Raw genomic sequence first — 23,712 nt, forward strand, 5'->3', positions numbered from 1 at the left:
CTGTCCTCTGTAGTATATGTACAGTATACTGTCCTCTGTAGTATATATACAGTATACTGTCCTCTGTAGTATATATATACAGTATACTGTCCTCTGTAGTATATATATACAGTATACTGTCCTCTGTAGTGTATATATACAGTATACTGTCCTCTGTAGTATATATATACAGTATACTGTCCTCTGTAGTATATACACAGTATACTGTGCTCTGTAGTATATATACAGTATACTGTCCTCTGTAGTATATATACAGTATACTGTCCTCTGTAGTATATATACAGTATACTGTCCTCTGTAGTGTATATACAGTATACTGTCCTCTGTAGTATATATATACACAGTATACCGTCCTCTGTAGTATATATATATACAGTATACTGTCCTCTGTAGTATATATACAGTATAATGTCCTCTGTAGTATATATACAGTATACTGTCCTCTGTAGTATATATACAGTATACTGTCCTCTGTAGTATATACAGTATACTGTCCTCTGTAGTGTATATATACAGTATACTGTCCTCTGTAGTATATATACAGTATACTGTCCTCTGTAGTATATATACAGTATACTGTCCTCTGTAGTATATATACCGTATACTGTCCTCTGTAGTATATATACAGTATACTGTCCTCTGTAGTATATATACAGTATACTGTCCTCTGTAGTATATATACAGTATACTGTCCTCTGTAGTATATATATACAGTATACTGTCCTCTGTAGTATATATACAGTATACTGTCCTCTGTAGTATATATACAGTATACTGTACTCTGTAGTATATATACAGTATACTGTCCTCTGTAGTATATATACAGTATACTGTACTCTGTAGTATATATACAGTATACTGTACTCTGTAGTATATATACAGTATACTGTCCTCTGTAGTATATATACAGTATACTGTCCTCTGTAGTGTATATATACAGTATACTGTCCTCTGTAGTATATATGCAGTATACTGTCCTCTGTAGTATATACACAGTATACTGTCCTCTGTAGTATATATATTTTATAATATACATCTCAGGTCCATAAATATTGGGACATGGACACAATTCTAACATTTTTGGCTCTATACACCACCACAATGGATTTGAAATAAAAGGATTGTGGTGGTGTATAGAGCCAAAAATGTTAGAATTGTGTCCATGTCCCAATATTTATGGACCTGAGATTTATATTACAAAATATATATACTACAGAGGACAGTATACTGTGTATATACTACAGAGGACAGTATACTGCGTATATATACACCCCCCTCTACAGAGTGATGAGGGGGGAGTCGCAGAGAGCGACGAGGAGAAAGCAAAGCTGTTAAATATTTTTTCCTCCAATGTATTCACTGAAGAAAATAAACTGTCAGATGACATGCAGAATGTAAAAGTTAATTCCCCATTAAAAGTGCCCTGTCTGACCCAGGAAGAAGTACATCAGCAACTTAAAATAGACAAATCGCCAGGACCAGATGGCATACACAAGATTCCTACACCGTTTACCTGATTTGGATGTAAATACCCTCAAATTAAAGCTGACAGTCTGCAGTTAAGGCAGTTGTCCTCTCTGTGCTCTTACCTGTGGTTTCTTTTGTGGCTCTTCCTCACATATATGTAGAATGCCATGGCTGTGATACCAAAGAGGATGCCAAATATAATGGCCAGCATGTCGCCTGTAGGGAGAGGGAATGTCAGCAGCTCTCAATCAGAGTCATCACCATACCTCCCAACTGTCCGGATCCAGCAAGGCAGACCTGGAACAGCTGAGGTATGTGAGGGGGCAAATAACTGGGCATCACTACTATGCAGAGGGTACATCTGTGCATAACTAATGTGAAGGGGCACATATCTGGATAAACAACTGTGAGGGGCACATATATGGGTGTAACTACTGTGAGGGGGCACATATCTGAGAGTAATACTATGAAGGGGCACATATGTGGCCATAACTACTGTGAAGGTGACACATATCTGCGCATAACTACTGTGAAGGGGCACATATCTGGATAAACTACTGTGAGGGGGCACATATCTGGGCGTAATACTATGAAGGGGCACATATGTGGCCATAACTACTGTGAAGGGGACACATATCTGCGCATAACTACTGTAAAGGGGCACATATCTGGATTAACTACTGTGGGGGGCACATATGTGGGTGTAACTACTGTAAAGGGGGCACATATCTGGATAGACTACTGTGAGGGGGCACATATCTGGGCGTAATACTATGAAGGGTCACATATGTGGCCATAACTACTGTGAAGGAGGCACATAACTGTGCATAACTACTGTAAAAGGGGGCACATATCTGGATTAACTACTGTGGGGGTGCATATATGGGTGTAACTACTGTGAAAGGGGCATATATCTGGGTGTAATACTATGAGGGGGCACATATCTGGCTATGACTACTGTGGCGGGGACATATCTGGGCATAATCTGTGAGAGGGTATATATCTGGCCATGACTACTGTGAAGGAGCACATATCTGTGCATGAATACAGTGAGGGGCACATATGTCATAACTACTGTAAAGGGGGCACATATCTGGCCATAACTACTGTGAAAAGGACACATATCTGTGCATAATACTGTGAGGGGGCAAATATCTTGCCATGACTACTTTGAGGGGCACATATCTGGCCATGACTACTGTGAAGGAGAGACATATCTGTGCATAACTACTGTGAAGGGGAATATATCTGGGCATAGCTTCTGTGAGGGGCACATATCTGGGCATAACTACTGAGAAGGGGCACATATCTGGCCATAACTACTGTAAAGGGGACACATATCTGGGCATAACTACTGTGAGGGGCACACATCTGGCCATAACTACTTTGAAGGGGACACATATCTGGGCATAACTACTATGAGGGGCACATATCTGGCCATAACTACTGTGAAGGGGCACAATGTGGGCATAACTACTGTGAAGGGGCACATATCCGGGCATAACATCTGTTTGGGAGCACATATCTGGCCATAACTACTGTGAGTGGGACATATCTGGGCACAACTATTATGAGGGGGCACATATGTGGCCATAACTACTGTGAGGGGGCACATATCTGTCCATGACTACAGTGAAGGGGACACATATCTGGGTATAACTACTGTGAAGAGGCACATATCTGTGCATAACTACTGTGAAGGGGGACATATCTGGGCATAACTACCGTGAGGGGGCACATATCTGGCCATAACTACTGTGAATGTGGCACATATCTGGGCATAATTACTGTGAGGGGCACATATCTGGGCATGACTACTGTGAGGGGCACATAACTGGGCATGACTACTGTGAAGGGGCACATAACTGGGCATGACTACTGTGAGGGGGCACATAACTGGGCATAACTACTGTGAGGGGGCACATATCTTGACATAACTACTGGCAAGGGCACACTTATCGGGACATAACTACTCTGAAGAGGCACATATCTGTTCAAAACTACTGTAAGGGGGCACATATCAGGGCATAACTACTGTGAGAGGGCACATATCAGGGCATATCTACTGTGAGGGGGCACATATCTTGACATAACTACTGGCAAGGGCACACTTATCGGGACATAACTACTCTGAAGAGGCACATATCTGTTCAAAACTACTGTAAGGGGGCACATATCAGGGCATAACTACTGTGAGAGGGCACATATCTGGGCATATCTACTGTGAGGGTGCAGAAAACTGGGCATAACTACTGTGAAGGGGTACAATACTGGCACAACTACTGCGATGGAACACAATGGAAATAATTACAACTTGGGGGCATTAAGGGGACTGAGTGTAAATAGTTAGTTTTTGGTGGAGTTAGAGGGCTTGCCTCGTATGAAAAAATTTGCTGTGGCCGCACGTGTTGTCCCTCTTTATGCATTTCAAATGTTGGGAGGAATGTCCCACTTACCTATTCCCAGTGAAGGGTTCTCCTGGCCATGAGAACCTGTACAGGACACAAAGCAGAATGTCATCGGGTACATGGAGGGATCAAAGAGGTACAACAGACTGACAATATGGGGCACACACCGGATATAGGTCACTGGACTGTTCACATGGGGCACACACCGGATATAGGTCACTGGACTGTTCACATGGGGCACACACCGGATATAGGTCACTGGACTGTTCACATGGGGCACACACTGGATATAGGTCACTGGACTGTTCACATGGGGCACACACTGGATATAGGTCACTGGACTGTTCACATGGGGCACACACCGGATATAGGTCACTGGACTGTTCACATGGGGCACACACTGGATATAGGTCACTGGACTGTTCACATGGGACACACACCGGATATAGGTCACTGGACTGTTCACATGGGGCACACACTGGATATATGTCACTGGACTGTTCACATGGGGCACACACTGGATATATGTCACTGGACTGTTCACATGGGGCACACACTGGATATATGTCACTGGACTGTTCACATGGGGCACACACCGGATATAGGTCACTGGACTGTTCACATGGGACACACACCGGATATAGGTCACAGGACTGTTCACATGGGGCACACACCGGATATAGGTCACAGGACTGTTCACATGGGGCACACACCGGATATAGGTCACTGGACTGTTCACATGGGGCACACACTGGATATAAGTCACTGGACTGTTCACATGGGGCACACACTGGATATAGGTCACTGGACTCTTCACATGGGGCACACACCGGATATAGGTCACAGGACTGTTCACATGGGGCACACACTGGATATAGGTCACTGTTCACATGGGGCACACACCGGATATAGGTCACTGGACTGTTCACATGGGACACACACCGGATATAGGTCACTGGACTGTTCACATGGGGCACACACCGGACATAGGTCACTGGACTGTTCACATGGGGCACAAACTGGATATAGGTCACTGGACTGTTCACATGGGGCACAAACTGGATATAGGTCACTGGACTGTTCACATGGGGCACGCACAGGATATAGGTCACTGGACTGTTCACATGGGGCACACACCGGATATATGTCACTGGACTGTTCACATGGGGCACACACTGGATATAGGTCACTGGACTGTTCACATGGGGCACACACCGGATATAGGTCACTGGACTGTTCACATGGGGCACACACTGGATATAGGTCACTGGACTGTTCACATGGGGCACACACTGGATATAGGTCACTGGACTGTTCACATGGGGCACACACCGGATATAGGTCACTGGACTGTTCACATAGGACACAAACTGGATATAGGTCACTGGACTGTTCACATGGGGCACACACTGGATATAGGTCACTGGACTGTTCACATGGGGCACACACCGGATATATGTCACTGGACTGTTCACATAGGACACAAACTGGATATAGGTCACTGGACTGTTCACATAGGACACAAACTGGATATAGGTCACTGAACTGTTCACATGGGCCACGCACTGCCTCTACACGCTGCACTATTATATTTTCTGCTGTACAGTACACTGCCTCTACACACTGCACTATTATATTATCTGCTGTATAGTACACTGCCTCTACACACTGCACTATTATATTACCTGCTGTATAGTACACTGCCTCTACACGCTGCACTATTATATTATCTGCTGTACAGTACACTGCCTCTACACACTGCACTATTATATTATCTGCTGTACAGTACACTGCTTCTACACCCTGCACTATTATATTATCGGCTGTACAGCACACTGCCTCTACATGCTGCACTATTATATTATCTGCTGTACAGTACACTGCTTCTACACCCTGCACTATTATATTATCGGCTGTACAGCACACTGCCTCTACATGCTGCACTATTATATTATCTGCTGTACAGTACACTGCTTCTACACACTGCACTATTATATTATCTGCTGTACATTTCACTGCCTCTACACGCTTCACTATTATATTATCTGCTGTAGAGTACATTGCCACTACATGCTGCACTATTATATTATCTGCTGTACAGTACACTGCCTCTACACGCTGCACTATTATACTATCTGCTGTACAGTACACTGCCTCTACACGCTGCACTATTACACTATCTGCTGTACAGTACACTGCCTCTACACACTGCACTATTATACTATCTGCTGTACAGTACATTGCCACTACATGCTGCACTATTATATTATCTGCTGTACAGTACACTGCCTCTACACGCTGCACTATTATACTATCTGCTGTACAGTACACTGCCTCTACATGCTGCACTATTATATTATCTGCTGTAGAGTACACTGCCTCTACACGCTGCACTATTATACTATCTGCTGTACAGTACACTGCCTCTACACGCTGCACTATTATATTATCTGCTGTACAGTACACTGCTTCTACACACTGCACTATTATATTATCTGCTGTACAGTATACTGCCTCTACACGCTGCACTATGATATTATCTGCTGTACATTTCACTGCCACTACACGCTTCACTATTATATTATCTGCTGTACAGTACATTGCCACTACATGCTGCACTATTATATTATCTGCTGTATAGTACACAGTACACTGCCTCTACACGCTGCACTATTATATTATCTGCAGTACAGTACATTGCCTCTACACGCTGCACTATTATATTATCTGCTGTACAGTACACTGCCTCTACACGCTGCACTATTATATTATCGGCTGTACAGTACATTGCCACTACATGCTGCACTATTATATTATCTGCTGTACAGTACACTGCCTCTACACGCTGCACTATTATACTATTTGCTGTACAGTACACTGCCTCTACACGCTGCACTATTATACTATCTGCTGTACAGTACACTGCCTCTACACACTGCACTATTATACTATCTGCTGTACAGTACATTGCCACTACACGCTGCACTATTATACTATCTGCTGTACAGTACACTGCCTCTACACGCTGCACTATTATATTATCTGCTGTACAGTACACTGCTTCAAAACGAATATTGCCTGTGCCGCTCATCACTACTGTTCACATGGGGAACACACTGGATGTCTTAAATATTGTGACTACTGGTCTGGGGTTCCTGATGCAGTACATATCATACCTGTCTCGGTGTTGCGTGATGAGGGATCATCAGTGTCAGAGGGCGAAGCTGGAGGAGCTGTGATATCAAGGGAAGAAATCAGAAATTATCATTGTATGATATATATTGTATAAAAAAAATGCCTCTACACGCTGCACTATTATATTATCTGCTGTACAGTATACTGCCTCAACACGCTGCACTATTACACTATCTGCTGTACAGTACACTGCCTCTACATGCTGCACTATTATATTATCTGCTGTACAGTATACTGCTTCTACACGCTGCACTATTATATTATCTGCTGTACCGTACACTGCTTCTACACGCTGCACAATTATATTATCTGCTGTACAGTACACTGCCTCTACACACTGCACTATTATACTATCTGCTGTACAGTACACTGCCTCTACACGCTGCACTATTATATTACCTGCTGTACAGTACACTGCCTCTACACGCTGCACTATTATATTATCGGCTGTACAGTACATTGCCACTACATGCTGCACTATTATATTATCTGCTGTACAGTACACTGCCTCTACACGCTGCACTATTATACTATTTGCTGTACAGTACACTGCCTCTACACGCTGCACTATTATACTATCTGCTGTACAGTACACTGCCTCTACACACTGCACTATTATACTATCTGCTGTACAGTACATTGCCACTACACGCTGCACTATTATACTATCTGCTGTACAGTACACTGCCTCTACACGCTGCACTATTATATTATCTGCTGTACAGTACACTGCTTCAAAACGAATATTGCCTGTGCCGCTCATCACTACTGTTCACATGGGGAACACACTGGATGTCTTAAATATTGTGACTACTGGTCTGGGGTTCCTGATGCAGTACATATCATACCTGTCTCGGTGTTGCGTGATGAGGGATCATCAGTGTCAGAGGGCGAAGCTGGAGGAGCTGTGATATCAAGGGAAGAAATCAGAAATTATCATTGTATGATATATATTGTATAAAAAAAATGCCTCTACACGCTGCACTATTATATTATCTGCTGTACAGTATACTGCCTCAACACGCTGCACTATTACACTATCTGCTGTACAGTACACTGCCTCTACATGCTGCACTATTATATTATCTGCTGTACAGTATACTGCTTCTACACGCTGCACTATTATATTATCTGCTGTACCGTACACTGCTTCTACACGCTGCACAATTATATTATCTGCTGTACAGTACACTGCCTCTACACACTGCACTATTATACTATCTGCTGTACAGTACACTGCCTCTACACGCTGCACTATTATATTACCTGCTGTACAGTACACTGCCTCTACACGCTGCACTATTATATTACCTGCTGTACAGTACACTGCCTCAACACGCTGCACTATTATATTATCTGCTGTACCGTACACTGCCTCTACAACCTGCACTATTATACTATCTGCTGTACAGTACACTGCTTCTACACGCTGCACAATTATATTATCTGCTGTACAGTACACTGCTTCTACACGCTGCACAATTATATTATCTGCTGTACCGTACACTGCTTCCACACGCTGCACTATTATATTATCTGCTGTACCGTACACTGCTTCTACACGCTGCACTATTATATTATCTGCTGTACAGTACACTGCCTCTACACGCTGCACTATTATATTATCTGCTGTACCGTACACTGCTTCTACACGCTGCACTATTATATTATCTGCTGTACCGTACACTGCTTCTACACGCTGCACTATTATATTATCTGCTGTACAGTACACTGCCTCTACACGCTGCACTATTATATTATCTGCTGTACAGTACACTGCCTCTACAAGCTGCACTATTATATTATCTGCTGTACCGTACACTGCTTCTACACGCTGCACTATTATATTATCTGCTGTACAGTACACTGCCACTACACGCTGCACTATTACACTATCTGCTGTACAGTACACTGCCTCTACACGCTGCACTATTATACTATCTGCTGTACAGTACACTGCCTCTACAAGCTGCACTATTAGATTATCTGCTGTACAGTACACTGCCTCTACACGCTGCACTATTATATTACCTGCTGTACAGTACATTGCCTCCACATGCTGCACTATTATATTATCTGCTGTACAGTACACTGCCTCTACACGCTGCACTATTATACCATCTGCTGTACAGTACACTGCCTCTACACACTGCACTATTATATTACCTGCTGTACAGTACATTGCCTCCACATGCTGCACTATTATATTATCTGCTGTACAGTACACTGCCTCCACATGCTGCACTATTATATTACCTGCTGTACACTACACTGCCACTACTTGCTGCACTATTACACTATCTGCTGTACAGTACACTGCCTCTACAACCTGCACTATTACACTATCTGCTGTACAGTACACTGCCTCTACACGCTGCACTATTATATTATCTGCTGTACAGTACACTGCCTCTACACACTGCACTATTATATTACCTGCTGTACAGTACATTGCCTCCACATGCTGCACTATTATATTATCTGCTGTACAGTACACTGCCTCCACATGCTGCACTATTATATTATCTGCTGTACAGTACACTGCCTCTACATGCTGCACTATTATATTATCTGCTGTACAGTACACTGCCTCTACACGCTGCACTATTATATTATCTGCTGTACAGTACACTGCCACTACACGTTGTACAATTATATTATCTGCTGTACAGTACACTGCCTCTACACGCTGCACTATTATACTATCTGCTGTACAGTACACTGCCTCTACACACTGCACTATTATATTACCTGCTGTACAGTACATTGCCTCCACATGCTGCACTATTATATTATCTGCTGTACAGTACACTGCCTCTACACGCTGCACTATTATACTATCTGCTGTACAGTACACTGCCTCTACACACTGCACTATTATATTACCTGCTGTACAGTACATTGCCTGCACATGCTGCACTATTATATTATCTGCTGTACAGTACACTGCCTCTACACGCTGCACTATTATACTATCTGCTGTACAGTACACTGCCTCTACACACTGCACTATTATATTACCTGCTGTACAGTACATTGCCTCCACATGCTGCACTGTTATATTACCTGCTGTACACTACACTGCCACTACTCGCTGCACTATTACACTATCTGCTGTACAGTACACTGCCTCTACAACCTGCACTATTACACTATCTGCTGTACAGTACACTGCCTCTACACGCTGCACTATTATATTATCTGCTGTACAGTACACTGCCTCTACATGCTGCCCTTTTATACTCTCTGCTCTACATTACAGTGAGTATACACGCTGCACTATTATATTATCTGCTGTACAGTACACTGCCTCTACACGCTGCACTATTATATTATCTGCTGTACAGTACACTGCCTCCACATGCTGCACTATTATATTACCTGCTGTACAGTACACTGCCTCTACACGCTGCACTATTATATTATATTTGTGATTGGAAACCGAGGGGTGCAGGGCAGGAGAGTGGAGGATGCAGTGATGAGGGCTGATATTTTGCATGGACAGGGCCGGCATTTCATTACCTACTCCGGGCGCCTTCCGACCTCCCACCGGCGCCCTGAAGCTGGACAACACCACACGTCCATTGAGAGCCTGCGGTTCTCTGAAGTTCATCTGTAGGATGTGGTCATGATCATGGTGGATGGTGTCCTCCAGGATGGCCAGCTAGAAGAGACCAGAGGGAAGTCATTGGGTGGTCAATGTCGCAGCTCCTGAACTGCGGTTCTCTGATCTGTGATGTAGAAGACGTGCAGCTAGAAATTGCATGAATCTGCTCCTGGTGGAGCTGAATAGAACCTGCATGTGTGAAAGCAGTCTTATCTTAGGTACCACTGGGGTAGATGATTTCCTTTATCGAAGTCTCTGGCCAATACAGACGAGGCCGTCACTGGCGGGAGCTTCAGGGTCTCCCTGCAGGTGTATGGCACAGATGGGAATACCCAGCAGGAGGCGGTTGCTCTTCAGAATCAAGATGAGCATCTCTACATTTGCCCACATCCAGATTCTTCTAGGCACTGTATAGCACTATAGGGACAGTGTATGGAGGATTCTTCTAGGCACTGTATAGCACTATAGGGCAAGTGTATGGAGGATTCTTCTAGGCACTGTATAGCACTATAGGGACAGTGTATGGAGGATTCTTCTAGGCACTGTATAGCACTATAGGGACAGTGTATGGAGGATTCTTCTAGGCACTGAATGGCACTATAGGGATAGTGTATGGAGGATTCTTCTAGGCACTGTATGGCACTATAGGGACAATGTATGGAGGATTCTTCTAGGCACTGTATGGCACTATCGGGACAGTGTATGGAGGATTCTTCTAGGCACTGTATGGCACTATAGGGATAGTGTATGGAGGATTCTTCTAGGCACTGTATGGCACTATAGGGACAGTGTATGGATGATTATTCTGGGCACTGTATGGCACTATAGGGACAGTGTATGGAGGATTCTTCTAGGCACTGTATAGCACTATAGGGACAGTGTATGGAGGATTCTTCTAGGCACTGTATAGCACTATAGGGACAGTGTATGGAGGATTCTTCTAGGCACTATATGGCACTATAGGGACAGTGTATGGAGGATTCTTCTAGGCACTGTATGGCACTATAGGGACAGTGTATGGAGGATTCTTCTAGGCACTGTATGGCACTATAGGGACAGTGTATGGATGATTATTCTGGGCACTGTATAGCACTATAGGGACAGTGTATGGAGGATTCTTCTGGGCACTGAATAACACTATAGGGACAGTGTATGGAGGATTCTTCTAGGCACTGTATGGCACTATAGGGACAGTGTATGGAGGATTCTTCTCGGCACTGTATGGCACTATAGGGACAGTGTATGGAGGATTCTTCTAGGCACTGTATGGCACTATAGGGACAGTGTATGGAGGATTCTTCTGGGCACTGTATGGCACTATAGCGACAGTGTATGGAGGATTCTTCTGGGCACTGTATGGCACTATAGGGACAGTGTATGGAGGATTCTTCTGGGCACTGTATGGCACTATAGGGACAGTGTATGGAGGATTCTTCTAGGCACTGTATGGCACTATAGGGACAGTGTATGGAGGATTCTTCTAGGCACTGTATGGCACTATAGGGACAGTGTATGGAGGATTCTTCTAGGCACTGTATGGCACTATCGGGACAGTGTATGGAGGATTCTTCTAGGCACTGTATGGCACTATAGGGACAGTGTATGGAGGATTCTTCTGGGCACTGTATGGCACTATAGGGACAGTGTATGGAGGATTCTTCTAGGCACTGTATGGCATTATAGGGACAGTGTATGGAGGATTCTTCTGGGCACTGCATAGCACTATAGGGACAGTGTATGGAGGATTCTTCTGGGCACTGTATGGCACTATAGGGACAGTGTATGGAGGATTCTTCTAAGCACTGTATGGCACTATAGGGACAGTGTATGGAGGATTATTCTGGGCACTGTATGGCACTATAGCGACAGTGTATGGATGATTCTTCTAGGCACTGTATGGCACTATAGGGACAGTGTATGGAGGATTCTTCTGGGCACTGCATAGCACTATAGGGACAGTGTATGGAGGATTCTTCTGGGCGCTGTATGGCACTATAGGGACAGTGTATGGAGGATTCTTCTGGGCACTGTATAGCACTATAGGGACAGTGTATGGAGGATTCTTCTAGGCACTGTATGGCACTATAGCGACAGTGTATGGAGGATTCTTCTAGGCACTGTATGGCACTATAGCGACAGTGTATGGAGGATTATTCTGGGCACTGTATGGCACTATAGGGACAGTGTATGGAGGATTCTTCTGGGCACTTTATGGCACTATAGCGACAGTGTATGGAGGATTCTTCTAGGCACTGTATAGCACTATAGAGACAGTGTATGGAGGATTCTTCTAGGCACTGTATGGCACTATGGGGACAGTGTATGGATGATTATTCTGGGCACTGTATGGCACTATAGGGACAGTGTATGGAGGATTCTTCTAGGCACTGTATGGCACTATAGGGACAGTGTATGGATGATTATTCTGGGCACTGTATGGCACTATAGGGACAGTGTATGTAGGATTCTTCTAGGCACTGTATGGCACTATAGGGACAGTGTATGGAGGATTCTTCTAGGCACTGTATGGCACTATAGCGACAGTGTATGGAGGATTCTTCTAGGCACTGTATGGCACTATACGGACAGTGTATGGAGGATTCTTCTGGGCACTGCATAGCACTATAGGGACAGTGTATGGAGGATTCTTCTGGGCACTGTATGGCACTATAGGGACAGTGTATGGAGGATTCTTCTAAGCACTGTATGGCACTATAGGGACAGTGTATGGAGGATTATTCTGGGCACTGTATGGCACTATAGCGACAGTGTATGGATGATTCTTCTAGGCACTGTATGGCACTATAGGGACAGTGTATGGAGGATTCTTCTGGGCACTGCATAGCACTATAGGGACAGTGTATGGAGGATTCTTCTGGGCGCTGTATGGCACTATAGGGACAGTGTATGGAGGATTCTTCTGGGCACTGTATAGCACTATAGGGACAGTGTATGGAGGATTCTTCTAGGCACTGTATGGCACTATAGCGACAGTGTATGGAGGATTCTTCTAGGCACTGTATGGCACTATAGCGACAGTGTATGGAGGATTATTCTGGGCACTGTATGGCACTATAGGGACAGTGTATGGAGGATTCTTCTGGGCACTTTATGGCACTATAGCGACAGTGTATGGAGGATTCTTCTAGGCACTGTATAGCACTATAGAGACAGTGTATGGAGGATTCTTCTAGGCACTGTATGGCACTATGGGGACAGTGTATGGATGATTATTCTGGGCACTGTATGGCACTATAGGGACAGTGTATGTAGGATTCTTCTAGGCACTGTATGGCACTATAGGGACAGTGTATGGATGATTATTCTGGGCACTGTATGGCACTATAGGGACAGTGTATGTAGGATTCTTCTAGGCACTGTATGGCACTATGGAGACAGTGTATGGGGTTTTCTTCTGGGCACTGTATGGCACTATTGGGGCAGTATATGGAGTATTTATCTAGGCACTATATGGCACTATACACTGCGTGCAGAATAATTAGGCAAATGAGTATTTTGACCACATCATTCTCTTTATGCATGTTGTCTTACTCCAAGCTGTATAGGCTCGAAAGCCTACTACCAATTAAGCATATTAGGTGATGTGCATCTCTGTAATGAGAAGGGGTGTGGTCTAATGACATCAACACCCTATATTAGGTGTGCATAATTATTAGGCAACTTCCTTTCCTTTGGCAAAATGGGTCAAAAGAAGGACTTGACAGGCTCAGAAAAGTCAAAAATAGTGAGATATCTTGCAGAGGGATGCTGCACTCTTAAAATTGCAAAGCTTCTGAAGCGTGATCATCGAACAATCAAGCGTTTCATTCAAAATAGTCAACAGGGTCGCAAGAAGCGTGTGGAAAAACCAAGGCGCAAAATAACTGCCCATGAACTGAGAAAAGTCAAGCGTGCAGCTGCCAAGATGCCACTTGCCACCAGTTTGGCCATATTTCAGAGCTGCAACATCACTGGTGTGCCCAAAAGCACAAGGTGTGCAATACTCAGAGACATGGCCAAGGTAAGAAAGGCTGAAAGACGACCACCACTGAACAAGACACACAAGCTGAAACGTCAAGACTGGGCCAAGAAATATCTCAAGACTGATTTTTCTAAGGTTTTATGGACTGATGAAATGAGAGTGAGTCTTGATGGGTCAGATGGATGGGCCCGTGGCTGGATTGGTAAAGGGCAGAGAGCTCCAGTCCGACTCAGACACCAGCAAGGTGGAGGTGGAGTACTGGTTTGGGCTGGTATCATCAAAGATGAGCTTGTGGGGCCTTTTCGGGTTGAGGATGGAGTCAAGCTCAACTCCCAGTCCTACTGTCAGTTTCTGGAAGACACCTTCTTCAAGCAGTGGTACAGGAAGAAGTCTGCATCCTTCAAGAAAAACATGATTTTCATGCAGGACAATGCTCCATCACACGAGTCCAAGTACTCCACAGCGTGGCTGGCAAGAAAGGGTATAAAAGAAGAGAATCTAATGACATGGCCTCCTTGTTCACCTGATCTGAACCCCATTGAGAACCTGTGGTCCATCATCAAATGTGAGATTTACAAGGAGGGAAAACAGTACACCTCTCTGAACAGTGTCTGGGAGGCTGTGGTTGCTGCTGCACGCAATGTTGATGGTGAACAGATCAAAACACTGACAGAATCCATGGATGGCAGGCTTTTGAGTGTCCTTGCAAAGAAAGGTGGCTATATTGGTCACTGATTTGTTTTTGTTTTGTTTTTGAATGTCAGAAATGTATATTTGTGAATGTTGAGATGTTATATTGGTTTCACTGGTAAAAATAAATAATTGAAATGGGTATATATTTGTTTTTTGTTAAGTTGCCTAATAATTATGCACAGTAATAGTCACCTGCACACACAGATATCCCCCTAAAATAGCTAAAACTAAAAACAAACTAAAAACTACTTCCAAAAATATTCAGCTTTGATATTAATGAGTTTTTTGGGTTCATTGAGAATATGGTTGTTGTTCAATAATAAAATTAATCCTCAAAAATACAACTTGCCTAATAATTCTGCACTCCCTGTAGAGGCAGTGTATGGAGGTTTCTTCTAGGCACTGTATGGCACTATAGCGACAGTGTATGGAGGATTCTTCTGGGCACTGTATGGCACTATAGGGACAGTGTATGGAGGATTCTTCTGGGCAGTGTATGGAATTATTGGGGCAGTATATGGAGTATTTATCTGTGCACTGTATGTATCTATAGGGGCAGTGTATAGAGGATTTCCCCGTGCACTGTATGGCACTATAGGTACAGTGTATGGAGGACTGTTCTCAGCACTGTATGGCACTATAGGGACAGTGTATGGATATGTCTACTAGGCACTGTATGGCACTATGGGGCAGTGTACAGATTATTCTTCTGGGAACTGTATGTATCTATAGGGGCATTGAAAGGAGTATTCATCTGGGCACTCTATGGCACTAAAGGGACAGTGTATGGAGGATTTATCTGGGCACTGTATGGCACTATAGGGACAGTGTATCAAGACTTCTTCTAGCACTGTATGGCACTATAGGGACAGTGTATGGAGGATTATTCTGGGCTCTTTATGGAACTATAGGGACAGTATATGGAGGATTGTTCTGGGCACTGTATGGCACTATAGGGACCGTTTATGGAGGATTGCCATGGTAACTGTATGGCACTATAAGGGGAGTGTACAGAGGATTCATCTGGTCACTGTATGGCACTATAAGGCAATGTATGGAGGATTATTCTGGGCACTGTATGGCACTATAGGAGAAGTGTATAGAGGACTGCACTAGGCACTGAATAAATCTATAGGGGCAGTCTATGAAGGATTCTTCTGGGCATGGTTTGGCACTATAAAGACAGCGTATGGAGGACTGTGCTCGGCACTGTATGGCACTATAGGGACAGTGAATGGAGGACTGTGCTCGGCACTGTATGGCACTATAGGGACAATGTATGGAGGACTGTGCTCTGCACTGTATGGCACTATATGGACAGTGCATGGAGGACTGTGTTCGGCACTGTATGGCACTATAGGGACAGTGTATGGAGGACTGTGCTCGGCACTGTATGGCACTATATGGACAGTGTATGGAGGACTGTGCTCGGCACTGTATGGCACTATATGGACAGTGTATGGAGGACTATGCTCGGCACTGTATGACACTATAGGGACAGTGTATGGAGGACTGTGCTCTGCACTGTATGACACTATAGGGACAGTGAATGGAGGACTGTGCTCGCCACTGTATGGCACTATAGGGACAATGTATGGAGGACTGTGCTCGGCACTGTATGACACTATAGGGACAGTGTATGGATGACTGTGCTCTGCACTGTATGACACTATAGGGACAGTGTATGGAGGACTGTGCTCTGCACTGTATGACACTATAGGGACAGTGTATGGAGGACTGTGCTCGGCACTGTATGGCACTATAGGGACAGTGTATGGAGGACTGTGCTCGGCACTGTATGGCACTATAGGGACAGTGTATGGAGGACTGTGCTCTGCATTGTATAGCACTATAGGGACAATGTATGGAGGACTGTGCTCTGCACTGTATGACACTTTAGGGACAGTGTATGGAGGACTGTGCTCGGCACTGTATGGCACTATATGGACAGTGAATGAAGGACTGTTCTCGGCACTGTATGGCACTATATGGACAGAGTATGGAGGACTGTGCTTGGCACTGTATGGCACTATAGGGACAGTGTATGGAGGACTGTGCTCGGCACTGTATGGCACTATAGGGACAGTGTAGGGAGGACTTTGCTCGGCACTGTATGGCACTATAGGGACAGTGTAGGGAGGACTGTGCTCGGCACTGTATGGTACTATATGGACAGCGTATGGAGGACTGTGCTCGGCACTGTATGGCACTATATGGACAGTGAATGAAGGACTGTTCTCGGCACTGTATGGCACTATATGGACAGAGTATGGAGGACTGTGCTTGGCACTATAGGGACAGTGTATGGAGGACTGTGCTCGGCACTGTATGGCACTATAGGGACAGTGTAGGGAGGACTGTGCTCGGCACTGTATGGCACTATAGGGACAGTGTAGGGAGGACTGTGCTCGGCACTGTATGGTACTATATGGACAGCGTATGGAGGACTGTGCTCGGCACTGTATGGCACTATATGGACAGAGTATGGAGGACTGTGCTTGGCACTATAGGGACAGTGTATGGAGGACTGTGCTCGGCACTGTATGGCACTATAGGGACAGTGTAGGGAGGACTGTGCTCGGCACTGTATGGCACTATAGGGACAGTGTAGGGAGGACTGTGCTCGGCACTATAGGGACAGTGTATGGAGGACTGTGCTTGGAACTGTATGGCACTATAGGGACAGTGTATGGAGGACTGTGCTCGGCACTGTATGGCACTATAGGGACAGTGTTTGGAGGACTGTGCTCGGCACTGTATGGCACTATAGGGACAGTGTATGGAGGACTGTGCTCGGCACTGTATGGCATTATATGGACAGTGTATGGAGGACTGTGCTCGGCACTGTATGGCACTATAGGGACAGTGTAGGGAGGACTGTGCTCGGCACTATAGGGACAGTGTATGGAGGACTGTATTCTGCACTGTATGGCACTATAGGGACAGTGTATGGAGGACTGTGCTCGGCACTGTATGGCACTATAGGGACAGTGTATTGAGGACTCTGCTCGGCACTGTATGGCATTATATGGACAGTGTATTGAGGACTGTGCTCGGCACTGTATGGCACTATAGGGACAGTGTATGGAGGACTGTGCTCGGCACTGTATGGTACTATAGGGACAGTGTAGGGAGGACTGTGCTCGGCACTGTATGGCACTATAGGGACAGTGTAGGGAGGACTGTGCTCGGCACTGTATGGCACTATAGGGACAGTGTATGGAGGACTGTGCTCGGCACTGTATGGCACTATAGGGACAGTGTATGGAGGACTGTGCTCGGCACTGTATGGCACTATAGGGACAGTGTATGGAGGACTGTGCTCGGCACTGTATTGCACTATAGGGACAGTGTATGGAGGACTGTGCTCGGCACTGTATGGCACTATAGGGACAGTGTATGGAGGACTGTGCTCGGCACTGTATGGCACTATAGGGACAGTGTATGGAGGACTGTGCTCGGCACTGTATGGCACTATAGGGACAGTGTATGGAGGACTGTGCTCGGCACTGTATGGCACTATAGGGACAGTGTATACAGGATAGTTCTGGGCACTGTATGGCACTATAGGGACAGTGTATGGAGGATTCTTCTGGGCACTGTATGGCACTATGGAGAGAGTGTATGGAGGATTCTTCTAGGCACTGTATGGCACTATAGGGACAGTGTATGGAGGACTGTGCTCGGCACTGTATGGCACTATAGGGACAGTGTATGGAGGATTCTTCTAGGCACTGTATGGCACTATAGGGACAGTGTATGGAGGATTCTTCTAGGCACTGTATGGCACTATAGGGACAGTGTATGGAGGATTCTTCTGGGCACTGTATGGCACTATGGAGAGAGTGTATGGAGGATTCTTCTAGGCACTGTATAGCACTATAGGGACAGTGTATGGAGGATTCTTCTAGGCACTGTATAGCACTATAGGGACAGTGTATGGAGTTTTCTTCTGGGCACTGTATGGCACTATGGAGACAGTGTATGGAGTTTTCTTCTAGGCACTGTATGGCACTATTGGGGCAGTATATGGAGTATTTATCTGTGCACTGTATGTATATATAGGGGCAGTGTATAGAGGATTTCCCCGGGCACTGTATGGCACTATAGGAACAGTGTATAGAGGATTTCCCCGGGCACTGTATGGCACTATAGGGACAGTGTATGGAGGATTCTTCTAGGCACTGTATGGCACTATAGGGACAGTGTATGGAGGATTCTTCTGGGCACTGTATGGCACTATGGAGAGAGTGTATGGAGGATTCTTCTAGGCACTGTATGGCACTATAGGGACAGTGTATGGAGTTTTCTTCTGGGCACTGTAAGGCACTATTGGGGCAGTATATGGAGTATTTATCTGTGCACTGTATGTATATATAGGGGCAGTGTATAGAGGATTTCCCGGGGCACTGTATGGCACTATAGGGACAGTGTATAGAGGATTTCCCCGGGCACTGTATGGCACTATAGGGACAGTGTTTGGAGGATTCTTCTAGGCACTGTATGGCACTATATGGACAGTGCATGGAGGACTGTTCTCGGCACTATAGGGACAGTGCATGGAAGACTGTGCTCAGCACTATAGTGTTAGTGTATGGAGGACTGTGCTCGGCACTATAGGGACAGTGTATGGAGGACTGTGCTCGGCACTGTATGGCACTATATGGACAGTGTATGGAGGACTGTGCTCGGCACTATAGGGACAGTTTATGGAGGACTGTGCTCGGCACTATAGGGACAGTGCATGGAGGATTGTGCTCGGCACTATATGGCACTATATGGACAGTGTATGGAGGACTGTTCTCGGCACTATAGGGACAGTGCATGGAGGACTGTGCTCAGCACTATAGGGAGATAGTGTATGGAGGACTGTTCTCGGCACTGTATGGCACTATAGGGAGATAGTGTATGGAGGACTGTGCTCGGCACTGTATGGCACTATAGGGACAGTGTATGGAGGACTGTGCTTGGCACTATAGGCAAAGTGTATGGAGGACTGTTCTCGGCACTGTATGGCACTATAGGGACAGTGTATGGAGGACTGTGCTCGGCACTGTATGGCACTATAGGGACAGTGAATGTAGGACTGTGCTCGGCACTATAGGGACAGTGCATGGAGGACTGTGCTCTGCACTGTATGGCACTATAGGGACAGCATATGGAGGACTGTGCTCGGCACTGTATGACACTATAGGGACAGCGTATGGAGGACTGTGCTCGGCACTGTATGGCACTATAGGGACAGCGTATGGAGGACTGTGCTCGGCACTGTATGGCACTATAGGGACAGTGTATGGAGGACTGTGCTCGGCACTGTATGGCACTATAGGGACAGTGTATACAGGATAGTTCTGGGCACTGTATGGCACTATAGGGACAGTGAATGGAGGATTCTTCTGGGCACTGTATGGCACTATGGAGAGAGTGTATGGAGGATTCTTCTAGGCACTGTATGGCACTATAGGGACAGTGTATGGAGGACTGTGCTCGGCACTGTATGGCACTATAGGGACAGTGTATGGAGGATTCTTCTAGGCACTGTATGGCACTATAGGGACAGTGTATGGAGGATTCTTCTAGGCACTGTATGGCACTATAGGGACAGTGTATGGAGGATTCTTCTGGGCACTGTATGGCACTATGGAGAGAGTGTATGGAGGATTCTTCTAGGCACTGTATAGCACTATAGGGACAGTGTATGGAGGATTCTTCTAGGCACTGTATAGCACTATAGGGACAGTGTATGGAGTTTTCTTCTGGGCACTGTATGGCACTATGGAGACAGTGTATGGAGTTTTCTTCTAGGCACTGTATGGCACTATTGGGGCAGTATATGGAGTATTTATCTGTGCACTGTATGTATATATAGGGGCAGTGTATAGAGGATTTCCCCGGGCACTGTATGGCACTATAGGAACAGTGTATAGAGGATTTCCCCGGGCACTGTATGGCACTATAGGGACAGTGTATGGAGGATTCTTCTAGGCACTGTATGGCACTATAGGGACAGTGTATGGAGGATTCTTCTGGGCACTGTATGGCACTATGGAGAGAGTGTATGGAGGATTCTTCTAGGCACTGTATGGCACTATAGGGACAGTGTATGGAGTTTTCTTCTGGGCACTGTAAGGCACTATTGGGGCAGTATATGGAGTATTTATCTGTGCACTGTATGTATATATAGGGGCAGTGTATAGAGGATTTCCCCGGGCACTGTATGGCACTATAGGGACAGTGTATAGAGGATTTCCCCGGGCACTGTATGGCACTATAGGGACAGTGTTTGGAGGATTCTTCTAGGCACTGTATGGCACTATATGGACAGTGAATGGAGGACTGTTCTCGGCACTATAGGGACAGTGCATGGAAGACTGTGCTCAGCACTATAGTGTTAGTGTATGGAGGACTGTGCTCGGCACTATAGGGACAGTGTATGGAGGACTGTGCTCGGCACTGTATGGCACTATATGGACAGTGTATGGAGCACTGTGCTCGGCACTATAGGGACAGTTTATGGAGGACTGTGCTCGGCACTATAGGGAGATAGTGTATGGAGGATTGTGCTCGGCACTATATGGCACTATATGGACAGTGTATGGAGGACTGTTCTCGGCACTATAGGGACAGTGCATGGAGGACTGTGCTCAGCACTATAGGGAGATAGTGTATGGAGGACTGTTCTCGGCACTGTATGGCACTATAGGGAGATAGTGTATGGAGGACTGTGCTCAGCACTATAGGGAGATAGTGTATGGAGGACTGTTCTCGGCACTGTATGGCACTATAGGGAGATAGTGTATGGAGGACTGTGCTCGGCACTGTATGGCACTATAGGGACAGTGTATGGAGGACTGTGCTTGGCACTATAGGCAAAGTGTATGGAGGACTGTTCTCGGCACTGTATGGCACTATAGGGACAGTGTATGGAGGACTGTGCTCGGCACTGTATGGCACTATAGGGACAGTGAATGTAGGACTGTGCTCGGCACTATAGGGACAGTGCATGGAGGACTGTGCTCTGCACTGTATGGCACTATAGGGACAGCATATGGAGGACTGTGCTCGGCACTGTATGACACTATAGGGACAGCGTATGGAGGACTGTGCTCGGCACTGTATGGCACTATAGGGACAGCGTATGGAGGACTGTGCTCGGCACTGTATGGCACTATAGGGACAGCGTATGGAGGACTGTGCTCGGCACTGTATGGCACTATAGGGACAGCGTATGGAGGACTGTGCTCAGCACTATAGGGACAGTGTATGGAGTACTGTGCTCGGCACTATAGGGACAGTGTATGGAGGACTGTGCTCGGCACTATAGGGACAGTGTATGGAGGACTGTGCTCGGCACTGTATGGCACTATAGGGACAGCGTATGGAGGACTGTGCTCAGCACTGTATGGCACTATAGGGACAGTGTATGGAGGATTCTTCTAGGCACTGTATGGCACTATAGGGACAGTGTATGGAGGACTGTGCTCGGCACTGTATGGCACTATAGGGACAGTGTATGGAGGACTGTGCTCGGCACTGTATGGCACTATAGGGACAGTGTATGGAGGACTGTGCTCGGCACTGTATGACACTATAGGGGCAGTGTATGGAGGACTGTGCTCGGCACTGTATGGAACTATAGGGACAGTGTATGGAGGACTATGCTCGGCACTGTATGGCACTATAGGGACAGTGTATGGAGGACTGTGCTCGGCACTGTATGGCACTATAGGGACAGTGTATGGAGGACTGTGCTCGGCACTGTATGGCACTATAGGGACAGTGTATGGAGGACTGTGCTCTGCACTGTATGGCACTATAGGGACAGTGTATGGAGGACTGTGCTCGGCACTGTATGACACTACAGGGACAGTGTATGGAGGACTGTGCTCGGCACTGTATGGCACTATAGGGGCAGTGTATGGAGGACTGTGCTCGGCACTGTATGGCACTATAGGGGCAGTGTATGGAGGACTGTGCTCGGCACTGTATGGCACTATAGGGGCAGTGTATGGAGGACTGTGCTCGGCACTGTATGGCACTATAGGGGCAGTGTATGGAGGACTGTGCTCGGCACTGTATGGCACTATAGGGGCAGTGTATGGAGGACTGTGCTCGGCACTGTATGGAACTATAGGGACAGTGTATGGAGGACTGTGCTCGGCACTGTATGGCACTATAGGGACAGTGTATGGAGGACTGTGCTCGGCACTGTATGGCACTATAGGGACAGTGTATGGAGGACTGTGCTCGGCACTGTATGGCACTATAGGGACAGTGTATGGAGGACTGTGCTCGGCACTGTATGGCACTATAGGGACAGTGTATGGAGGACTGTGCTCGGCACTGTATGGCACTATAGG

The 23,712-nt window shown here is 46.0% G+C and overlaps 1 protein-coding gene across 2 annotated transcripts in view; it reads right to left on the minus strand.

The window, feature by feature from the left end:
* The window catches only part of CA9 (carbonic anhydrase 9), a 191,266-nt gene that overhangs the window by 49,042 nt on the left and 118,512 nt on the right, over positions 1 to 23,712 (minus strand). Inside the window, exons 8-11 of one of the 2 annotated variants that reach the window (XM_040420683.1) lie at positions 10,593 to 10,734; positions 7,052 to 7,108; positions 3,924 to 3,959; positions 1,590 to 1,683 (exon numbers count right to left, since the gene is read on the minus strand). In XM_040420683.1, the coding sequence (XP_040276617.1) occupies positions 1,590 to 1,683; positions 3,924 to 3,959; positions 7,052 to 7,108; positions 10,593 to 10,734 (329 nt within the window). Of the gene's footprint in view, positions 1 to 1,589; positions 1,684 to 3,923; positions 3,960 to 7,051; positions 7,109 to 7,918; positions 7,976 to 10,592; positions 10,735 to 23,712 lie in introns of both variants that reach the window. The other variant, XM_040420682.1, reaches the window with a different exon arrangement.

This window comes from Bufo bufo, chromosome 2, assembly GCF_905171765.1.
Source record: "Bufo bufo chromosome 2, aBufBuf1.1, whole genome shotgun sequence".
NCBI classification, from domain to species: Eukaryota; Metazoa; Chordata; class Amphibia; order Anura; family Bufonidae; genus Bufo; species Bufo bufo.